Source organism: Pleurodeles waltl, chromosome 9 (assembly GCF_031143425.1).
Source record: "Pleurodeles waltl isolate 20211129_DDA chromosome 9, aPleWal1.hap1.20221129, whole genome shotgun sequence".
Classification (NCBI taxonomy): domain Eukaryota; kingdom Metazoa; phylum Chordata; class Amphibia; order Caudata; family Salamandridae; genus Pleurodeles; species Pleurodeles waltl.
Window position 1 is genome coordinate 1,010,830,879 of NC_090448.1, and position 22,715 is coordinate 1,010,853,593.

General features: G+C 44.5%; 1 protein-coding gene across 1 annotated transcript in view; it reads right to left on the reverse strand.

Annotated features, from left to right (window-relative positions):
- Positions 1-22,715, reverse strand: part of SEC23A (SEC23 homolog A, COPII coat complex component) — a 754,311-nt gene that overhangs the window by 255,443 nt on the left and 476,153 nt on the right. The window contains exon 13 of the mRNA XM_069208610.1: positions 18,411-18,517. Coding sequence (XP_069064711.1) covers positions 18,411-18,517 — 107 coding nt within the window. The remainder of the gene's footprint in view (positions 1-18,410; positions 18,518-22,715) is intronic.

Consider the following 22,715-nt stretch of genomic DNA (forward strand, 5'->3'; position numbering starts at 1 on the left):
CTTGTTTACTGTATTCTTTCACGAACTCGTTTTCTGTATACAGGCTTTTAAATCTTTTTCTTATCTTGTCACATTTGCTGTGCATTCAAAGACAGAGGTCAAATGTCAGGCTCTCTCTTGGTGTTTATGTTTCTTTCTCTTACTGCAAAGTGAGAGAATTTATGTGACAATCCTACTGAGTACCCATGTAAGAAGGTGTAGGATTGTTTTTTCTAGAAAAAAAAAAAATGAACTGTGCTGATGTTTCAGAATACATCAGAATTAGTACAAATTAAGCATATTTTTTGTAATTCTAGAAGTGTTGTGGAAACAAATATTTGTATACGATCAAAACAAGGAAATACACTAATACACGATAATGTGGGCAAATGATGACATTTGCCCACATTATCGTGTGTGTGCAGCAGAACAGTATGTCTGTGCAAATATAATGGTCATTTAAATTGAAAATATGTTGTCTGTAATGGCAGTGCGGTTCCACACCATGCATACTCGACACTATTCCACTCCACGCCCTTCCGTTCTATCCAATGCTACTCCATTCTACAACACTCCACTCTACGACAAGCCACTCAACTCCATGTTACTCCAATCTATCCCCCTCCACTCCAAATACCCCAATCTATTCTACCACATTGAAATCTACCACACTCAACTACAATGTATCTGTAGGAGGCTGGCCTGGCTTGTAGTGGGTACCAGAGGTACTTACACCTTGTGCCAGGTCCAGTTATCCCTTATTAGTAGAGAAGAGGTGTTTCTAGAAGCTTAGGCTGATAGAAGGTAGCTATGGCAAAGCAGCCTAGGCTGAACTAGGAGACATCCAAAGCTCCTACACTTATATCATATGCACAATATCATAAGAAAACACAATAAACAGAGTTACTAAAGAAGTTACAATATGCCAAAAGTATCTCAGTGAGTGCCCTCAGTAAGAAGGTAAGTACTATACACAGGTTATATGTACACAAACCAAAATCAGGTAAGTAAGAGCAAGAAAAGTAATGCAAACAGTGTAGAATTACAATAGGTTGCAATAGGCAAGCATAGGTATAGGGGCAACACAAACCATATACTCCAAAAGTGGAATGCGAATCACGATAGGATCCCAGACCTTTGTGAGCTTGTAGAGGGTCACTGGGACTGTAAGAAATCAGTCAGGGTGTCCAAGACCCCCCACCCCAAGACCCTGAAAAGTAGGAGTAAAGTGCACCTACTACCCCAAAAGAGCACAATAGTCGTGATAGGGGGATTCAGCAAGAAGAACAAACACCAGCAGTGCACTGACAACGGATTTCCGGACCGGAGGACCCGCAAGGCAAGGGGACCAAGTCCAATAGTCGCGACAGTGTCCGGGGGGGAGGGGGGGGGGGTCTAGGACCCCAGGAAACCCCAGATGAAGGTGCAAGGAAGCTGCCTCCGGATGGAAGAAGCTTGGAGTTCTGCAAGAAAGAAGAGGACTAGGAACTTCTCCTATGGAAGACAGATGTCCCACGTCGCGATGAAGCTTGCAGAGGTGTTCCCACGCAGAAATACCGCAAACAAGCCTTGCTAGCTGCAAGGGTCGCGGTAGAGGTCTTTGGGTGCTGCTGAGGACCAGGAAGAACCAGGATGTCGCCTTTTGGAGGAGGAGATAGAGGGGGCGCTCAGCAACTCAGAGAGCCCTCACAGAAGCAGGCAGCACCCGCAGAAGTACCCCAACAGGCACTTAAAAGAAGAGTGAACTGGAGTCCACGCGAAGTTACAAAAGGGGGTCCCACGACGTCGGAGGACAACTCAGAAGGTTGTGCACTGCAGGACGGAGTGCTGGGGTGGCATGGTGAGCAAAAGAACGATGGATTAAACCCAGATCTATGACTGGGGGTGACTGGGGGTGAGTGTTTGACAATGTTCAGCATTCCGTCCATCACTTGTTGTTTTTGCTTTGTTGCCCTAAGTGGGAAGGGTATGCCCAGACGTGGGTCCCGTGCTTCCCATGCCACTGGATTCAAGCTAGCTTGGCTGATGAGGGGTGAAACCCCGAAACCGGTCCCAGGATGCTTGTTTCCGGTCCAGTGAGGACCTGGCTTGGCAGTTCGGTCTGGACTGTTCCCATGAGGAGCAGGGTCAAGACTGATTTGCATATGGCTGGGTCCAAACTGGGGTGGCATGGTGAGCAAAAGAACGATGGATTAAACCCAGATCTATGACTGGGGGTGAGTGTTTGACAATGTTCAGCATTCCGTCCATCACTTGTTGTTTTTGCTTTGTTGCCCTAAGTGGGAAGGGTATGCCCAGACGTGGGTCCCGTGCTTCCCATGCCACTGGATTCAAGCTAGCTTGGCTGATGAGGGGTGAAACCCCGAAACCGGTCCCAGGATGCTTGTTTCCGGTCCAGTGAGGACCTGGCTTGGCAGTTCGGTCTGGACTGTTCCCATGAGGAGCAGGGTCAAGACTGATTTGCATATGGCTGGGTCCAAACTGGGGTGGCATGGTGAGCAAAAGAACGATGGATTAAACCCAGATCTATGACTGGGGGTGAGTGTTTGACAATGTTCAGCATTCCGTCCATCACTTGTTGTTTTTGCTGGGGATCCAGGCCAGGCTGTGCACAAAGTAAATCCTGGAAGAGTGCACAGGAGCCGGAGCAGCTGCAAATCACGCAGTACACAGCTTTGCAGTCTGGCGTGGGGAGGCAAGGACTTACCTCCACCAAACTTGGACTGAAGAGTCACTGAACTGTGGGAGTCACTTGGACAGAGTTGCTGTGTTCCAGGGACCACGCTCGTCAGGATGAGAGGGGACCCAGAGGACCGGTGATGCAGTCTTTTGGTGCCTGCGTTAGCAGGGGGAAGATTCCGTCGACCCAGGGGAGATTTCTTCGGAGCTTCTGGTGCAGGGTGAAGGCAGGATACCCCCAGAGCGTGCACCACCTGGAAACAGACGAGAAAGCCGGCAGGATTAGGCGCTAGAATGTTGCTGGTAGTCATCTTGCTACTTTGTTGCAGTTTTGCAGGCGTCCTGGAGCAGTCAGCGGTCGATCCTTGGTAGAAGGTGAAGAGGGAGATGCAGAGGAACTCTGGTGAGCTCTTGCATTCGTTATCTGCAGAATTCCCCAAAGCAGAGACCCTAAATAGCCAGAAAAGGAGGTTTGGCTACCAAGGGAGGAGGATTGGCTACCAAGGGAGGTAAGAGCCTATCAGAAGGAGCCTCTGATGTCACCTGCTGGTACTGGCCACTCAGAGCAGTCCAGCGTGCCCCCAACTCCTCTGTTTCCAAGATGGCAGAGGTCTGGGACACACTGGAGGAGCTCTGGGCACCTTCCCTGGGAGGTACTGGTCAGGGGAGTGGTCACTCCCCTTTCGTTTGTCCAGTTTCGCGCCAGAGCAGGGCTGGGGGATCCCTGAACCGGTGTAGACTGGCTTATGCAGAGATGGGCACCATCTGTGCCCATCAAAACATTTCCAGAGGCTGGGGGAGGCTACTCCTCCCCAGCCCTTCACACCTATTTCCAAAGGGAGAGGGTGTAACACCCTCTCTCAGAGGAAATCCTTTGTTCTGCCTTCCTGGGCCAGGGCTGCCTGGACCCCAGGAGGGCAGAAACCTGTCTGAGGGGTTGGCAGCAGCAGCAGCTGCAGTGGAAACCCCGGAAAGGCAGTTTGGCAGTACCCGGGTTCTGTTCTAGAGACCCGGGGGATCATGGAATTGTCACCCCAATACCAGGATGGTATTGGGGTGACAATTCCATGATCTTAGACATGTTACGCAGCCATGTTCGGAGTTACAATTGTGACGCTATACATAGGTAGTGACCTATGTATAGTGCACGCGTGTAATGGTGACACCGCACTCACAAAGTCCGGGGAATTTGCCCTGAACGATGTGGGGGCACCTTGGCTAGTGCCAGGATGCCCACACACTAAGTAACTTGGCACCCAACCTTCACTAAGTGAAGGTTAGACATACAGGTGACTTATAAGTTACTTATGTGCAGTGGTAAATGGCTGTGAAATAACGTGGAAGTCATTTCACGCAGGCTGCTGTGGCAGGCCTGTGTAAGAATTGTCAGAGCTCCCTATGGGTGGCAAAAGATATGCTGCAGCCCATATGGATCTCCTGGAACCCCAATACCCTGGGTACCTCAGTACCATATACAAGGGAATTATATGGGTGTACCAGTATGCCAATGTGAATTGGTAAATTTAGTCACTAGCCTGTTAGTGACAAATTTAGAAAGCAGAGAGAGCATAACCACTGAGGTTCTGGTTAGCAGAGCCTCAGTGAGACAGTTAGGCATCACACAGGGAACACATGCAGGGCACATACTATGAGCACTGGGGCCCTGCCTGGCAGGGTCCCAGTGACACAAGGACTGAAACAACATACATACAGTGAAATATGGGGGTAACATGCCAGACAAGATGGTACTTTCCTACAGTATCCAACTCCACTCCAATGTACCCCAATGTACCCCACCCCACTACAATCTAACCCAATCTACTACACTTCACTCCACCCAATCTACCCCACTCCAATTTACCCCTCCCCACCCAACTTCAATCTACTCCAATCCACTTCACTACAATCCAATCTACCCCACTCCACTCTCCCCAATCTACCCCCACTCCACTTCACCTCACTCCACTCAATGTAACCCAATCAACTCCACTTCAATCTACCTCATTCCACCCCCAATTTACCGCACTCCACCCCAATCTACCACATTCTAATCTACCCCAGTCCAATGTACCCCAATACAACACACTCCACGTCAATCTACCGGGCTCCACTCCATTCTACCCCACTCCACTCCAATGTACCCTAGTCCGATTTATCCCACTCTGAACTCCACCACAATCTATCCAACTCCTCCCTACTCTAATCTACCCCACTCCACCACAATTGAAAACCAGGCAGATTTGAATTAACATTGAAAATGTTTTAGCAGTAAGATTTGTACTGTGTGCTAGCAATGGGGATAGGAATGCTGTGGTTTCCTCGTTGGTAATTTCACATGAAGAATGATGTCTCCTGTTACACTGTGTGGTGTACCAAGTGCTGAACTAATACCTGGAACAAACTTGTGCGCTATTTCTTCACTAGAAGAACTGACATTTTATACTTGTGTTTCATCTATTTTTGCAAGCAGAAAGTCAAGTTGTGTGCTATTATAATGTTTTTTTGCAAAACATGTGTTTCTGGAGTTATTTGAAAACAAATGTATTTTTATTTAAACAACTTCAGTCCCACCCAACCCCCAAAATAATTATTAAATGAGGTACAATTTTAAGCACTTGCAACTTTTATTTCAGAACAGTTGTGTGATTATGTAAAAAGAAACTGGACAAATAAGTGAATGATTTTTTAGTATTGCATGGCAGCATGTATATAGCGCATATTACAACTATGTGGGTAACTGAAGAGATGCCTACTTGGGCAGCAGCTATACCATGTAGTGTCTGTGTTTGGTAGGGTGTTGTCTTTGCATTTATCGTGTGTGGAGAGTGGTTAAAACAGCATTACAAAGTATTTGATATGAGACTATGGTGAATATTGATGCTACCAATTATGTTATGTTTTTTATTAATGCTGTAACTATCAGGTCAGAGTTCTGACTTCAGGTAGGGCTAACTCAAGGCCTCGTCCTTCTGAGGTCAATACATTAATTACCATTTATGTAATTGAGATATCCCCCCAAAACAGAAAAACTGCAGAAGCAGGTGCTAAACAAAAGAAAAACAAATTAGTATTGTGTGGCTTTTGTTAGTAAATGCAAGATGTGGGGCCAAAGATAGTATACAGAACTCTCACATTGTTCCATACCAGGAATGAACAGCTCATCCTGTCTATATTTAACCTTGTCATTCTATAACTTGATATTCTACATGTGGAAAAGTAAACACGAAATCAAAACTACAAGTTTCAGAAAGTAAAGAATTAAATCAGGAGTCAGTTTGCTGATGACACTTTGTTACTATCCCAAACTGCCCTCGGCCTTGCCAATTTACTTGCGAAGTTCATGTGCTTTTGCAAGGACCATGGCCTTGAAGTTAATACCTTAAAAACCAAATACATGATCTTTGGTGATAAAAAACATAAAATAAGCAGGACGATCCTCCTGGATGGGGAAGCATTAGAGAGAGTCATTGAATATGCACGAATGGCAGGCCCATTTATCAAAGGCATACATGAGACTGAAACAGAACTCGGGGGGGGGGGGGTCCTGAGATTTGCTAACAGATCTCTCAGATTCACAATCTCCCACGCAATAGAAATATATAAAGTACAAGCTAGGGGGGGGGCTCTCTATGGAGCAGAGCTATGGGGGTATGGCAATCTGAGGGACTTAGAGCTTGCTGAAAAGTCATTTATAAAGGCCTTGATAAAAATACCTGCTAGCTCCCCCACTTTGCCTATTCAGATGGATCTAAATCTAGATTCCATCACCCACATAGCTGTTTTAAGACCAATATTGTAGTGGATTAGGATTTGGTCCATAGATATTCTTAGCCCATACAGAACATGGTTGAATGCTCTGCTGAGTACACATTTAACAAGAAAAATCCCATGGTGTAATCATGTTGAAAACAGTTTGACCAAACTAGGGTTGGGTTTGTTTTGGACAGACCCCCATCGTCTCCCAAAAAACGCTGCAAAAGTTGTTAAGGATGCATATTGGCTAAACTTAAAAGTAGTAAAGTAAGCTGAGGTGCCTTCGTTCAGCTTGACAGACAGATTTATATCAGTCAAATGTCACTATGAATTTGAAAATTACATGGACTTGATTTTATCTCCTTGACCACGTGCACTTTACATCAGGTTTAGGATGGGGTTGTTATCACTACGTACTTTCACTTGCAGGTGTTCCCTGCAGGATATCCAACAAGATCTATGCCCAATGGGCTGTGGATCATCTGAATGTATTGCTCATGTGTTATTCCATTGTCCCGCATATGCCAAACAGCGGACTCGATGGATTATACCTCTTTGCACATCCATGGGCATTAACAACCGGCCACTAACTCTTGGGATCTACAAAACAAATACACATGGGATTGTGGTATGTGCATTGGCTAGATTTTTAGATGCAATTTGGCACATAAGAGCAAAACGGTTAGGGGCAGCTTGCAATGCATCACACTAAAGCAAGTCTAAGTCTGTAGATAAAATTGAATACGTTCCTCTCATAAAGAATATTTAATTTTAATCTCAATGCTGCCATATTGTATTTATATATTTTGCATTTTAAGCTTGTTGGTTGAAGGATTTTATATTTTTGTCTTTTTATATTAGTGATCTTTCATAATTTTCGATTATGTTTTAGAATCTTGCATTTCGCATTTTAATTGTTCATTTTTAAGCTTTATCCATTTAGAGAGTTTTATATTATTGCTCTTTTAAATTTCCAATGTGTGTATTGTATGATGAGCTTTTATGGTATTTTTATTACCGAAATAAAGCCTAAGTAAGTAAAATCAGGAGTCAGTACTCTGGTTGAACTTGCAAGGAAAAACATAGGGGCACTGGGAAGGAAGCTACCTAGATTTTGCATCAGTATTTCAGCTTTGGTATGTATTTTTCAAAATTAATTTCGCTCCAGGATTTGAGGAACTGTATTTGTTGTGGAGCCTTAGACATAACATCTACAACATGCAAATTTCCATAAATTTTTTTATACAACAGTAAAATAAGCATGTGGTTTGTCTATTAAATAAAAAAGAAATAAATATAATTGCGACAAAAGACAAACATAACTCTTATTTTCCAAAGAAGGTATATTAGGTATTAGTTACATTTAAATATTAATAAAATACAGTGTCATGTAGAACCTAGGATCTAATTGGTACTGCATCTTGAGTTTTTATATTTATATATAACTACAGGAAAGATAAAATAATGTTACAAAAGTCCACAGATACATTAACTTCAAATACTGGACACCTTGGAAGTCTGTGTTTATATGATACATCTTCAAATCTCATTATATTACAATTCTTACACATACAGTCCCTATCTAATCATATATCTATATATTTACTACTTTAGCCCTGATATACAAGAGACAAACAAATACTCTCTTGAAAGCTTTATTCAATTTCACCATCACCCTATACCGCTATCAATCTGTCCTTTATCTCCACTCTGACTCATCCCAAACCCATTCTACTATGATCTCCCCCCCCCAAAAAAAAAACCTTCCTAGGCTCTTCCCTCCTGACTCACTCCAAAACTCAATTTACTACTATGATCTCCCAAACACCCCTACAAAATTCTCCCTCATGTACCTCTCCTTTTACTCATTCCTAATCCCATTTTACTACTATGATCTCCCTAATCCCCAGACTCTTCCCACCTCCATTTGTCCTTTAGTCATCCCAAACTTCATCTTACTACTGTGATCTCACAATATACACTTTTGGATTATTCCCTCTTCTACCCCTCCATTATTCTATTCAATCCAACTAACAGACTTGAATGTCCCCCATTCAAATTAATTTATACCTCCCCAATATTAATCCTAATACTATACTCACATTTCCCTATACTAATCCACCACTAATCCTTTTGGGTTCTGGAATAGCATGCTTCTAAAAACAAAATAAAAAAAAACAAAATTTTTTTTTTTTTAAATCGACGCCTTGTCAGGAATAGCAAGCACTATAATGAAAATGTCACTTACCCAGTGTACATCTGTTCGTGGCATCAGTCGCAGTAGATTCGCATGTTCTGCAATAGCTCGCCATCTGGTGTTGGGCCGGAGTGTTACAAGTTGTTTTTCTTCGAAGAAGTCTTTCGAGTCACGGGACCGAGTGACTCCTCCTTTTGTCTCCATTGCGCATGGGCGTCGACTCCATCTTCGATTGTTTTTCCCCGCAGAGGGTGAGGTAGGAGTTGAATTGTAGTAATAGTGCCCATGCAATGGAGTGACTAAGTATGCACCTATTTAAGGTTGAGATGATACATATATAAATAATTGAAGGTAACTTCCAAACTGCTACAGGCTCCCGGGGAGGCGGGTGGGCACATGCGAATCTACTGCGACTGATGCCACGAACAGATGTACACTGGGTAAGTGACATTTTCAGTTCGATGGCATCTGTCGCTGTAGATACGCATGTTCTGCATAGACTAGTAAGCAGTTATTTCCCCAAAAGCGGTGGATCAGCCTGTAGGAGTGGAAGTAGTCTGAAATAATGTCCTTAATACGGCTTGACCTACTGTGGCTTGTTGTGCGGATAACACGTCTACACAGTAGTGCTTGGTGAATGTGTGAGGCGTAGACCATGTGGCTGCCTTACATATTTCTTGCATTGGGATGTTTCCTAGAAAGGCCATGGTAGCACCTTTCTTTCTGGTTGAGTGTGCCCTTGGTGTAATGGGCAGCTGTCGTTTAGCTTTAAGGTAGAAGATTTGGATGCATTTAACTATCCATCTGGCTATACCTTGTTTTGAAATTGGGTTTCCTGCGTGAGGTTTTTGAAATGCAATAAAGAGTTGTTTAGTCTTTCTGATGTGTTTTGTTCTGTCAATGTAATACATCAATGCTCTTTTGACATCTAATGTATGTAGTGCCCTTTCAGCTACGGTATCTGGCTGTGGAAAGAACACTGGAAGTTCCACTGTTTGATTTAGATGGAACGGTGAAATAACCTTTGGCAAAAATTTAGGATTGGTCCTTAGGACGACTTTATTTTTGTGTAGTTGTATAAAAGGTTCCTGTATTGTAAACGCCTGAATCTCGCTTACTCTTCTTAGGGAAGTAATGGCGATGAGAAATGCCACCTTCCAGGTTAGGAACTGTATGTCGCAGGAGTGCATGGGTTCAAAAGGTGGACCCATAAGTCTAGTTAGGACAACATTTAGGTTCCATGAAGGAACAGGTAGTGTTCTTGGTGGTATAATTCTCCTAAGGCCCTCCATGAATGCTTTAATGACTGGTATCTTATATAGGGAAGTTGAATAGGTAGTCTGCAGGTATGCAGATATTGCTGCAAGGTGAATCTTAATGGAAGAGAAAGCTAGGTTAGATTTTTGTAAGTGAAGCAAGTAACCCACTACATGTTCTGGAGTTGTGTGTAATGGTTGTATTTGATTAATATGGCAGTAGCAAACAAACCTCTTCCATTTACTTGCATAGCAGTGCCTGGTGGATGGCCTTCTGGCTTGTTTTATGACTTCCATACATTCTTGGGTAAGTTGTAAGTGCCCGAATTCTAGGATTTCAGGAGCCAGATTGCTAGATTCAGCGATGCTGGATCTGGGTGTCTGATCTTTTGGTTGTGCTGTGTCAACAGATCTGGCCTGTTGGGCAATTTGATGCAGGGTACCACTGATAGGTCTAGCAGCGTTGTGTACCAGGGTTGCCTTGCCCAAGTTGGTGCTATCAATATGAGTTTGAGTTTGCTTTGACTGAGTTTGTTTACCAGGTAAGGAAGGAGAGGGAGAGGAGGAAAAGCGTAAGCAAATATCCCTGACCAGTTCATCCATAGGGCATTGCCTTGGGATTGTTTGTGTGGGTATCTGGATGCGAAGTTTTGGCATTTTGCGTTCTCCCTTGTCGCAAACAAGTCTATCTGAGGTGTTCCCCAGAGTTTGAAATAAGTGTTCAGAATTTGGGGGTGAATTTCCCATTCGTGGACCTGTTGGTGATCTCGAGAGAGATTGTCTGCGAGTTGATTTTGGATCCCTGGTATAAACTGTGCAATTAGGCGAATTTGGTTGTGAATTGCCCAATGCCAAATTTTTTGTGCTAGCAGGCTTAACTGCGTGGAGTGCGTCCCCCCCTGCTTGTTTAGATAATACATTGTTGTCATGTTGTCTGTTTTGACGAGAATGTATTTGTGAACTATTATTGGTTGGAAAGCTTTTAGTGCTTGAAAAACTGCTAGAAGTTCTAGGTGATTGATATGCAGTTTTGTTTGATGTACGTTCCATTGTCCTTGTATGCTGTGTTGATCGAGGTGTGCTCCCCACCCTGTCATGGAAGCATCTGTTGTTATTACGTATTGTGGCACTGGGTCTTGGAAAGGCCGCCCTTTGTTTAAATTTATGGTGTTCCACCACAGAAGCGAGAGGTAAGTTTGGCGGTCTATTAACACCAGATCTAGAAGGTGACCCTGTGCTTGAGACCACTGTGATGCTAGGCATTGTTGTAAGGGCCTCATGTGCAGTCTTGCGTTTGGGACAATGGCTATGCATGATGACATCATGCCTAGGAGTTGTAATACCATCTTTGCCTGTATCTTTTGTGTTGGATACATGCGTTGTATGATGGTGTTGAAATTTAGAATTCTTTGTGGACTTGGAGTGGCTACTCCCTTTGATGTGTCTATTATGGCTCCTAGGTATTGTTGTACCTTGCGCGGCAGAATGTTGGATTTTGTAAAGTTGACGATGAACCCGAGTTTGAAGAGGGTTTGTATGATCTGATTTGTGTGATTTGAGCACTGTATGAACGAATGGGCCTTGATTAGCCAGTCGTCCAAATATGGGAACACATGTATTTGCTGCCTTCTTATGTGTGCAGCGACTACCGCTAGACATTTGGTAAAGACTCTTGGTGCGGTTGTTAATCCGAAAGGCAGTACCTTGAATTGGTAATGTATTCCTTTGAATACAAACCTTAGGTATTTCCTGTGCGATGGGTGTATTGGTATATGGAAATAAGCATCCTTGAGGTCTAAAGTTGCCATGTAGTCGTGTAGTTTTAGCAATGGCAATACTTCTTGTAGTGTGACCATGTGGAAGTGGTCTGATTTGATGAAAGTGTTCACTACTCTGAGGTCTAGGATTGGTCTCAGCGTTTTGTCCTTCTTTGGTATCAGAAAGTACAGTGAGTAAACTCCTGTGTTTATTTGTGTGTTTGGCACTAATTCGATTGCATTCTTTTGCAATAGTGCCTGCACTTCTATCTCCAGGAGATTGGAATGGTGTGTTGTTAAATTTTGTGCTTTTGGTGGTATGTTTGGAGGGAATTGTAGAAATTCTATGCAATAACCATGTTGGATAATTGCTAGAACCCAAGTGTCTGTAGTGATTTCCTCCCATGCTTTGTAATAATGACCTATTCTTCCCCCCACTGGTGTTGTGTGGAGGGGGTGAGTGACATGTGAGTCATTGTTTAGTAGTAGGGGTTTTGGGGCTTTGAAATCTCCCTCTATTTCTAGGGAATTGCCCTCCTCTATATTGTCCCCGAAAACCTCCTCTATACTGTCCCTGGTAACTGGACGGTGTTGCTTGTGAGGTGCTGGCTTGTGTGCTTTGACCCCGAAACCCCCCTCGAAAGGGCGTTTTACGGAATGTGCTGTAATTCCCTCTGCTCTGCGGGGAGTAGAGTGCGCCCATGGCTTTGGCAGTGTCCGTATCTTTTTTGAGTTTCTCAATCGCTGTGTCCACTTCTGGACCGAACAGTTCTTTTTCATTAAAAGGCATATTGAGAACTGCTTGTTGAATCTCTGGTTTAAATCCAGACGTTCGGAGCCATGCATGCCTTCTGATAGTTACAGATGTATTAATTGTCCGTGCAGCTGTATCTGCAGCGTCCATGGAGGAGCGTATCTGGTTGTTGGAGATGGTCTGTCCCTCCTCAACCACTTGTTTTGCCCTATTTTGGAAGTCCTTGGGCAGATGTTCAATGAGATGTTGCATCTCGTCCCAGTGGGCTCTGTCATAGCGCGCAAGTAGTGCCTGGGAGTTCGCGATGCGCCACTGGTTTGCAGCTTGTGCTGCGACTCTTTTACCAGCTGCATCGAACTTGCGGCTTTCTTTATCTGGGGGTGGTGCATCTCCAGATGTGTGAGAGTTGGCCCTTTTCCTAGCTGCTCCTACAACAACAGAGTCTGGTGGCAGCTGTGTAGTGATGAAAACCGGGTCTGTAGGAGGCGGCTTATACTTTTTTTCCACCCTTGGTGTGATTGCCCTACTTTTGACCGGCTCTTCAAAGATGTCTTTTGCGTGCCGGAGCATACCAGGGAGCATAGGCAGGCTTTGGTAGGAGCTGTGGGTGGAGGAGAGGGTGTTGAATAAGAAATCATCCTCGACCTGTTCTGAGTGGAGGCTTACGTTGTGAAATTGTGCTGCTCTAGCCACCACTTGAGAGTACGCAGTGCTGTCTTCTGGTGGAGATGGCTTTGTAGGGTATGCCTCCGGGCTGTTATCTGACACTGGGGCGTCGTATAGGTCCCATGCGTCCTGATCTTGGTCACCCTGGCTCATGGTGGTGTGAGCTGGGGAGTGTGATGGAGTTTGTGCTGGTGAAACGTTAATCACGGGCGGAGGAGAGGGTGGTGGTGTAACTCTTTTCACCACTTTTGGTTGTGGTGTTTGTTCCGTCTGGAACTCCAACCTTCTCTTTCTCCTAATGGGGGGAAGGGTGCTTATTTTTCCTGTCCCCTGCTGAATGAAGATACGCTTTTGCGTATGGTCCACATCAGTTGCTTGTAGCTCTTCCTCAAACCTATGCTTCTGCATTTGGGAGGTTAGCGAGTGCTCTTCTGTATAAGAGCCTGAAGCTGGGTCGCTTGCAGTCTGTTTCGGCATCGAAACTTTGTCTGCGTGTTTTTTCGGCTCCGAGGTGACTTTTTTCCTTTTCGGGGCCGAAACCTCTCGGCGTCGATCTGTTTCGGTGCCGCTGTCTCGGCGTCGAGCCGTGTCCACACCGGCATCTCGGTGTCGAGGCTTGTCTCCAGCACTTTCTCGGTCCCGAGAAGGCTGCGTGCCGGTGTCTCGACCGGAGTCGGACGATCTCGGCACTGTTTGGGCCTTTTTCGGTGCCGACGGTCGGTCACCGAATTTATGGGTGGAGCCATGGCCTGGTGGCAGTGGCGTCCCCTGGGCCTTGTAAATGTTTCTCTGTGTGGTTTTCGACGTCTTACTCACGGTTTGTGTATCGTCGAATCCTTCGGAGTCTGAGTCTTGGATCGAGAAGGTACCTTCCTCTTCCTGTTCCTCGAACTCCCGTTGGGCTGTCGGTGCGGACGCCATCTGAAGTCTTCTGGCTCGACGGTCTCTGAGTGTTTTTCGGGACCGGAACGCACGACAGGCCTCGCAGGTGTCTTCGCTGTGCTCAGGTGACAGGCACAGGTTGCAGACCAAGTGTTGGTCTGTGTAGGGGTATTTATTGTGGCATTTGGGGCAGAAACGGAACGGGGTCCGTTCCATCGGCGTTCTTCAGCACGCGGTCGGGCCGACCAGGCCCCGACGGAGGATCGAAAAAACTACCCCGAAGGGCACCGGAGCTCTTCGATCTTCGATGCGGTGTGGAATCTAAGTACGCCGATCCCGAACGCAACAATACCGACGAAAATCTTCCGAAATTAGCTAATTTTCCGTTCCGAAACTCGGAGCGACAGGAACACGTCCGAACCCGATGGCGGAAAAAAAACAATCGAAGATGGAGTCGACGCCCATGCGCAATGGAGACAAAAGGAGGAGTCACTCGGTCCCGTGACTCGAAAGACTTCTTCGAAGAAAAACAACTTGTAACACTCCGGCCCAACACCAGATGGCGAGCTATTGCAGAACATGCGTATCTACAGCGACAGATGCCATCGAACATACAGTTACAATTACAAACTACCCCATTCCAATCTACTCTGCTCCAATCTGCCCCAATCCAATCCACCCAACTTCACTCTACTCCACTCCACACTACCCAAACCTACCTGACCCCACCTCATTACATCCCACTACACCCTAATCCAGTCTACCCCACTTTACCCCAATCTACCCCACACAAATCTACCCCATTCTAATCTACCCCACTACCTCAGACTACCCTATTCCGCTACAATAAACCCCATCCCACTCTACCCCACTCCATACAACCCCATTCTAATCATCCGTCTTCAATCAACCCCACTCCAATGTACCCCCACACCAATCTATCCCACTCCATTCCAAATTACCCTACTCTAATCGATCCAATCTACCCCACTCCATTCCAACCTAATCAACCCACTAACCTCCACTCCACTCTTCCCCAATCTATCTCTCTCCACTTCAATCTTGACGCTACTCTAATCAATTCAATTCCACTCCACTTCAATCTACCCCACTCCAATCTACCCAATCTACCCCACTCTCCTCCAATCTACCACACTCCATTCCACTCTACACAATCTACCCCACTTCACTCTACCTGTCACTCCAATCCACCCCACTCAATCTACCACACTTCACTCAAATCTCTCACTCCATTCAAATCTACTCCACCCCTTTCCACCCCAAAATATGTTACTCCAATGTACCCCATCCCAATCTACCCCACTCCAATCTACTCCTATTTACTCCACTCCAATCCACCCACACTTCATACCACTCCACCCACACAATCTACCTCACTTCAATCCACCCTACTCTAAAGTACCCCACTACAATCATCCCCCTTTAATCTATCCCAGTACACTTTTCCCCACTCCATCCCGATCTACCCTACTCAAATCCACCCCACCCAACCCACTCCAATCTACACCACTTTACGTCAATCTACCCCAATCCACTGCATTACACTCTTCCCCACTATGTCCCACTCCAATCTACCCCAACAAATCCCACTATAATCTACCACGATCTACCCCACTACAATCTACCCATCTCCATTCCAATCTACATCACTTCACCCCAATCTACCCCCCAGTTCAATCCACCTCACTCCAATTAACCCAATCCACTCCACTATACTCTAATCCACTCCAATCTACCTAAATCTACCCCGCACCAAACCAATCTACCCCACCTTAAACCAATCTACACACACCACTGAGATCTACACCACTCCCCAATCTAAACCAATTCACTCTACTACACTCCTCTCTACCCAAATATACTCAACTCCACTTCTCTCCAATCTACTCTACTCCAATCTACCCCAACCTACCCCTCCCCAACCTACCTCCTGCAATCTACCTACCTACTTCAATCTACCTACTTCAATTCATCCCATTCCAATCTACCCCGTGTACTCCACCCAAGTCTACTCCCCTCTACCCCAATCTACCGCACTCCACCCTACCACTGAAATCTACCCCACTTTAATCCACTGCAATTTACTGCATTTCAAACTACCCCACTCCAATCATCCTGCAGTCTAAACCCACTCCAAATTACCCCACTCCATTCTAATCTGCCCTACTGTAATCCAGCCACCCTACCCTGCTCCACCCCAAGACATCCCAATTCACTCCACTCTTACCCATTCTAGATCACTCCCTCTAATCTCAACGTCATTCCCATCTACCCCCCTCTATTCTACCACAATTTACCCCATTCCACTTCAATCCATACTACCACATGCCATTCAAATCTACCCCACTCAGACCAATTCAACCCAATGCACCCCACTCCGATCTACCCTACTCCACCCTAAACTACCTTACTCCAATCTACCCTATCCAGTCTGCCCCACTCCAATCGAACACACCCATCCCAACCTACCCCATACCACTCTGTCCAACTCCACTCCAATCTACCCCACTCAAAACTACCCCACTCCTTTCTCTCTCTCTCCAATCTACCCCACTCCAATCTACCCTACCATAATCAACCCCATCTATCCCACTCCAATCCACACCACTCCACCCTAATCTAACCCACTCCAATCTACCCCAATCCACTGCACTACACTCTTCACCAATCCAACCCACACCACTCCAATCTACCCCAATATGTCACTTCAGTATACCCCACTACACTCTAGCCCAATTCAATCTACCCCACTCCTCCACTCCAATCTACTCCACTCCAGTCTAACCCACTCTACTGTAATCCAATCTATCCCACCCCATCCAAATCTAACCTACACCACTTTAAACTACCCCACTCCCCCAATCTACCTCACACTACTCTAATTTATCCCAATCTAGCCCTCTCCAAACTAACCCTATATACCCTCACTCCATTCTACCCCACTCTGCTTTAATTTACCCCACTCCAATCTACCAGACTCCACTCGAATCTACCCCTATCCACCCTACTCTTCCCCAATTTACTGCACTCCACTCCTATCTACCCCAGCATACCCCATTCCACTCTACCCTAATTCACCCTACTCCTATCTACCCCACTACAATCTACTGTAATCTACAGCAGCACACTCCACTCAAATCTACACCACTCCACCCCAATGTGCCCTCACTCCAACCCAATCTACCCCACTCCAATTAATCTAATGTACCTCACTCTACTGTACTACAATCTACCACATTCCACTTCACTCCATACCACCACATTCCACTCAAATCCATCACACTCCAGTTCAATGTATCCCAATCCAACCTACTACACCCCACTCCAATCTACCCATTCCAATCCACCCCACATCACTATCCAACTCCACCCAAACCTACCCCACTCCAAATTATCCTATCTCACTCCAATGTACCCTACTCCACTCCAATCTACACTTCACCACTCCAATCTACCTGAATTCACTGCATTCCACTCTTTCCAAAACTACTCCACTCCAATCTACCTGACCCAACCCAATCCAACCCACATCACTTCTATCTACCCCATTCTGCAATCTACCCTACTCCACTCTAAACGACCCCAATATATTCCCACTCCATTCCATTCCACCCAACTATAATCCACCCAATCTACTCACCTCCACTCTACTCTACTCCAATTTACCCGACTCCACTCCAGTCTACCCAACTCTGTTCCAATTTACCCCAGTCCACCCCATTCCTCTTCCTCAATCTACCCCACCTCACTCAACTCCAATCTATCCCAATATATCCCATTCCACTCTCCACCAATCTACCTTATTCCTAACCTACCACACTCCAATCTACCCCTTTCTAATCTAGCCTAGTCTACTCTGCTCGAATCTAACCAACTCCACCTCAATATACCTCAAGTCAATCTACCCCACTCCAATCTACCACACTAATTTACCCCACTCCCGTCTACCCCTACTCCATTCTTCCCCTTATACCCCCACTCACTCTAAGCCAATCAATCCCATTCCAATGTATCCCACCCCACCCTTTTCGCGCCACTAACCTTTAGCTATGCTGAACAGCAGCAACACTGGTGTACAACATAGCTAAAACACATTGCCTGTGCTTGTTTACATCTTGTTATGTACTAATTTTACTCAATGTTGGTAAGATGAAATGTTTAACTTCAAACTAACTGATGCACATTTCAGTTTTTCAGTATGGCCAAACTGCCATGTAATGCTTTGTTAAACTGTTGTGTTCGCTACGCTGAATGAATAAAATATAATGATCATCTCATTTAAAATGTAGATACAATGCGAATAACTGTTAAATATGGACGCAACACACTATTTACTGTTGAATAGCAGACGAGCACTTATCCAGCCAGAAGTCTAATGATCTTACACATGTTACATTGCAATGGATGCCTTTAAACATGATCACGTTACTGACAAAGTGGATAAAAATATAGCACATGCTACGTACTTTCGGGCTATTGTGGTCACTCGGATACGGCGCTGCCCGCTTGAGTGCTGGTACTGGGTCACAAACTGAATTGCACCACGTCCACCTTGAGGAATTGGAGCATTGTGCTAAATTGGGAAGACACAATAGGATGAGGAGTATAAAATAGACATATGCTTATTTTATGATGCAATTCAATGATTTCCATTGATGAAGGCATTTGGAGAAATTTTACAAGCTGTTTTATCATCATAACAAACAAGCTCGGTAAACATTAGAAGTGAACACTCCATGTATAATTTAGACAAGCTCTCCACGACAAACAGAACACATTGGTATTATGCAAGAAATCAGATAGGGTGATGGAAAACATACTGCAACCACTGTATAAACATCTGGTCAATAGAATCAGCTCTTTCATTTTATGTATTCTGAAATCTTTTGAAAGGCAGAGTCGAAGGCAAAAACAAAGAGACCATGTTTGCACAATGGATTATGTGCATCTGAATTATATTAGTTCAAGGCAGCATGATTTTCATTTTGAGCACGAGTTCATGTGTGGAACGGGATAAGATATGCAAGTCATTCCAAGCCCTTCTGGGAATATTAACCAGGGAGTAACTATACACTGAGGATGAGAAATGTCAACAAAAAGTATAAATGTTTCATGGTTTTCAAATGCATTTCCAGTAAAGGGAGCATGGCTGCCCACAAAATATATACTTTCCTTTTTTTTTATGTATCCTCAACATAGGAATGACATTATGTTGACACTACATTTATTTTGCACAGGGTGCCAGATGGATCTGTTGTGCCTGTGTAAATCTAACTGCATCCTCATCAATTTTTCTTGTCCCCGCCCTTTCTAAACCCCCATCTAATGACCCGCACCTAAAAGCACCAAAGTAAAACCAACAAGCCTGAGTCCATAGTTTCCTCCTCAACACCCTGTTTGTCCTGCAAAGGCAGACAGGAAAGAGGCGACAATACTGGGACAGTAAACTGGCTGCCCATGGAAATGTCAGTGATGTTTGACATTTGCGTTGACCGGGGAAGATAAGACAGCTCCCTTCTTCAGAGGGTGATGTTGCAGCAGCTGGGAAGGGGGGCCCTGAAGCCCAGCAGTCAGAAAGATTAAAGATGAGGTGCACAGATGTCACTAGCTACTACTACTAACTTATTCTACGCGCAAAGGGGCGTTGTTTCTTATTACAGAAGTGTTCTGAAGTCCATGAATGATCCAGAAAAAAAGGCTTGAATTTGCTGTTTTATGTCCTCTTCCTTCGGTGTGGTCAATTCTGAATGGGTGACTACAACACTTTTATCAATAAGCAATATCTATCAATTGGTCAATGCCTGGTGACTCATTACAAGATCGTCTGTGCCACAGGCCTGAACAAAGCGAGGTATTTTTCAAGATCCTTCTGAATACTACACAGCAACCTTCAAGTCCTATCTAATGTGGTACGGAGTTCCGTAATGATGACACCTTGAAGCACGGAGTTCTTCAGCCAAATTCTTTGTAGCAAGTGAACTGTACAAGCAGGAGATTGAAGTATGTGGACCGAAGCCATCAGGTTGGCTGACCAACAACACAAAAGATAGCAAGGTATCTTGGTTAGCGGTCATGTAACATTTTGTGAGTCCCCAAGTATGATTCTCCTTTTATCAACAAGCAGTAATAGGGATTTTTTTTTGGCGATTATGTGCATGATGATGGCATCTCAGACCGAACAGGTAAGCAGCACTGTTCTGAATTTTTGGGAATTATAATTACAATAATGCAAACAATGTTTTTATTCTATGAGCAAGAGATATTTTTGGCGCGACAAACAAGCTCAAGGACCCTTCAAAGTAGAGGGAACACTTTTTTAGTTTAGGTAGCCTACACCCAGGCTGAGAACATTTTCTTTGCAGATAATGGTGGGGCAAGGGGTGGGAGAATGGTGCAAAGTAGTAGGGAGGTAGAATGGGGGATACACTTTGTTGTAGTGAGTGCTGCACGTGGGGCAGGAAATGAGTCCATCTGAACTTTTCCCACATTGGTGTTCCAATCTGAGCTAGATCTAGGTACTACCAGGATAAATATGTTAGCTGATCTTTTGTGTGTATTAGTAGAAGAGGCTGGGTACCACGATGTTGGCAGTTCTATGGAGAGACAAGCTCACTTTAACCTTAATGAGCAAGGAGGAATCAAAGCATGTGAACTCTATTCTGTCTATGCTTGATTACTTTGCAAGGATGTCACACAGAGGAGTGAGGTCAATGGTATCAAATAGGGATGTCACAGATTATCAAGACGTAGGAATGTCCTTTGTTTCAGGAATTGAGCAATGTTCAAAAGAGCCGACTCAGTTCTGAGGCAAGATAAGAATCCTGACTGCAAATCACCATTGTCGTGTAGGTGCAAGGAGAGTAGGCGGCAGACAACTGTTTTCAGTGTCTATGCAACACAGGGTAAGCATGGTAGCATGAAACACTACCAAGATTAAAATACTGTTTTGCAGCCACTTCAGTTACAGTAGGTAAGTGCCAGGTGTTACCTAGATATGCTTTCTGTATTCGGGGTTAATACTGCCAGACATTCAGTGTTATATGGAGGAAGAGCATAGGTATCCAAGGTTGGGAGACCGCTGTATGAACAGAAAGAGAAGCTGGTTTTAAGGCGAAGCACGTGGTTCTAAAAGGCCCTCGAACATCTCTCTGATGTCTGCATTGCCTCTAACACTCTCTGGCTTATAAAACCACAACCCTTATGCACATAATCTTAGCTGGTGCCAGCTGCATTTTTCACGAAACCTGATGCTAGCGTGCATGTCAAAGGAAAACCTTTAGTGGGATAATGTTTCATTTATGCTTAATACATGCACGTACACACGCATAAGAACTGATGTAAGTAACCAAAGGGAAAGATGAGTGGTTGCCATCTGACAAACTTCTTCTTGAACTCCAGACTCCCCTGCCGGTCGTAGTCTGAATGGGGTTAAATTCTCCTCAGTTGCCTAATAGCTTCAACATCTCAGAGGCTCTTACCTCTCAGTAGGAAAGGTATGGGCAAGAAACTCCAGGAGTATAAATTGACTTCTAAGGTCACTTGTATGGAGTTTATCCAAAACAGAAATGATCTCCTTTCTTGTTACTTCTGCATCTCTCATACCGTCTATCGTATTATTCTTCCCCCTCATATTCTATCCCTACATCAGCCGGAAACCTGTAAGTGCATTTCAACACACTGATGAACATGGAACCATATATAATCAAAACAGCCTCAGCAACTAAAATTTAACAACACATCCCTAAAGACATTGATATCTTTAACTGCCTTGATCTGATCTTTACTGGACCTGATTACTGTACCAGCTATCCTGTGGATCTCCCCAGTATACTTTTACCCTATTAGACAAGGTACTAAACTTAACTTTCCAAAACTCACTCCTTTCCTCCTCCTACCATCACTAAGCCAGTTGGCTATTAACTACATTTACTGCTCCGCAACGGTTAGTGATTGATCCTGGTCTTCAAACCCAGGAATCCCTCCTCTTGTAACTGCATCTCCCCCATTTTAGCAGATGCATCCTAACTCGTAACCTGTGACTGGCCAACATTTATCTTCTAGCCACTTCACAAATCACATGTGCAGCTTTCAGGCACCACTTCTTTAATTTACTGGAACACGTGCACAGGAACTATCTGCCATGAAATATACTGTATCTCACTGTTAACGTCCTCTAAAATCAAAGATCACTTCAAATTAACTAAGTCCTAATTATCAAACACTAGCCAACCTAACGTTTGTACTGAATCTAGCATTGTAACAATGCATACATGGGTCAACTTTTTTGTCATGTCTATTAAAGACCCACCATCAATCAATTCTAGAACCTCCCAATCTAACAGATTATTGCTTGTGTGCCATGCAATGGTTACTATATACATCATTCATTGCTGAAACATGTTTTGCTTTTATTTCAATGAATACAATACATTATACCGATGAAGCATAAGTCACCAGGAAACTTTGTGAAGATTAAAGCTCATATGGTAGCAGACTGAAAGTACATACTCCTCAAGTCAACAAAAAAAGGGAAACATGAGACACTTTAAAGAACAATGTCCAGGCATTGTCATAATATAAGCCAGGTCTTGAAAGAGTCAGACTCTAGCACTAAGGGCCATATGTATGAAAGCTTTTTCCCATAGACACAAAATGGGTAAGATCTTTAGTACATCTGGGCCCCTAAATATCCTGCACATTGGACAATACTGATGGTACTGTAGTGGGTTGTGGGCAACACAACTTCCCTATATGTTTAAGGATGTGCATCC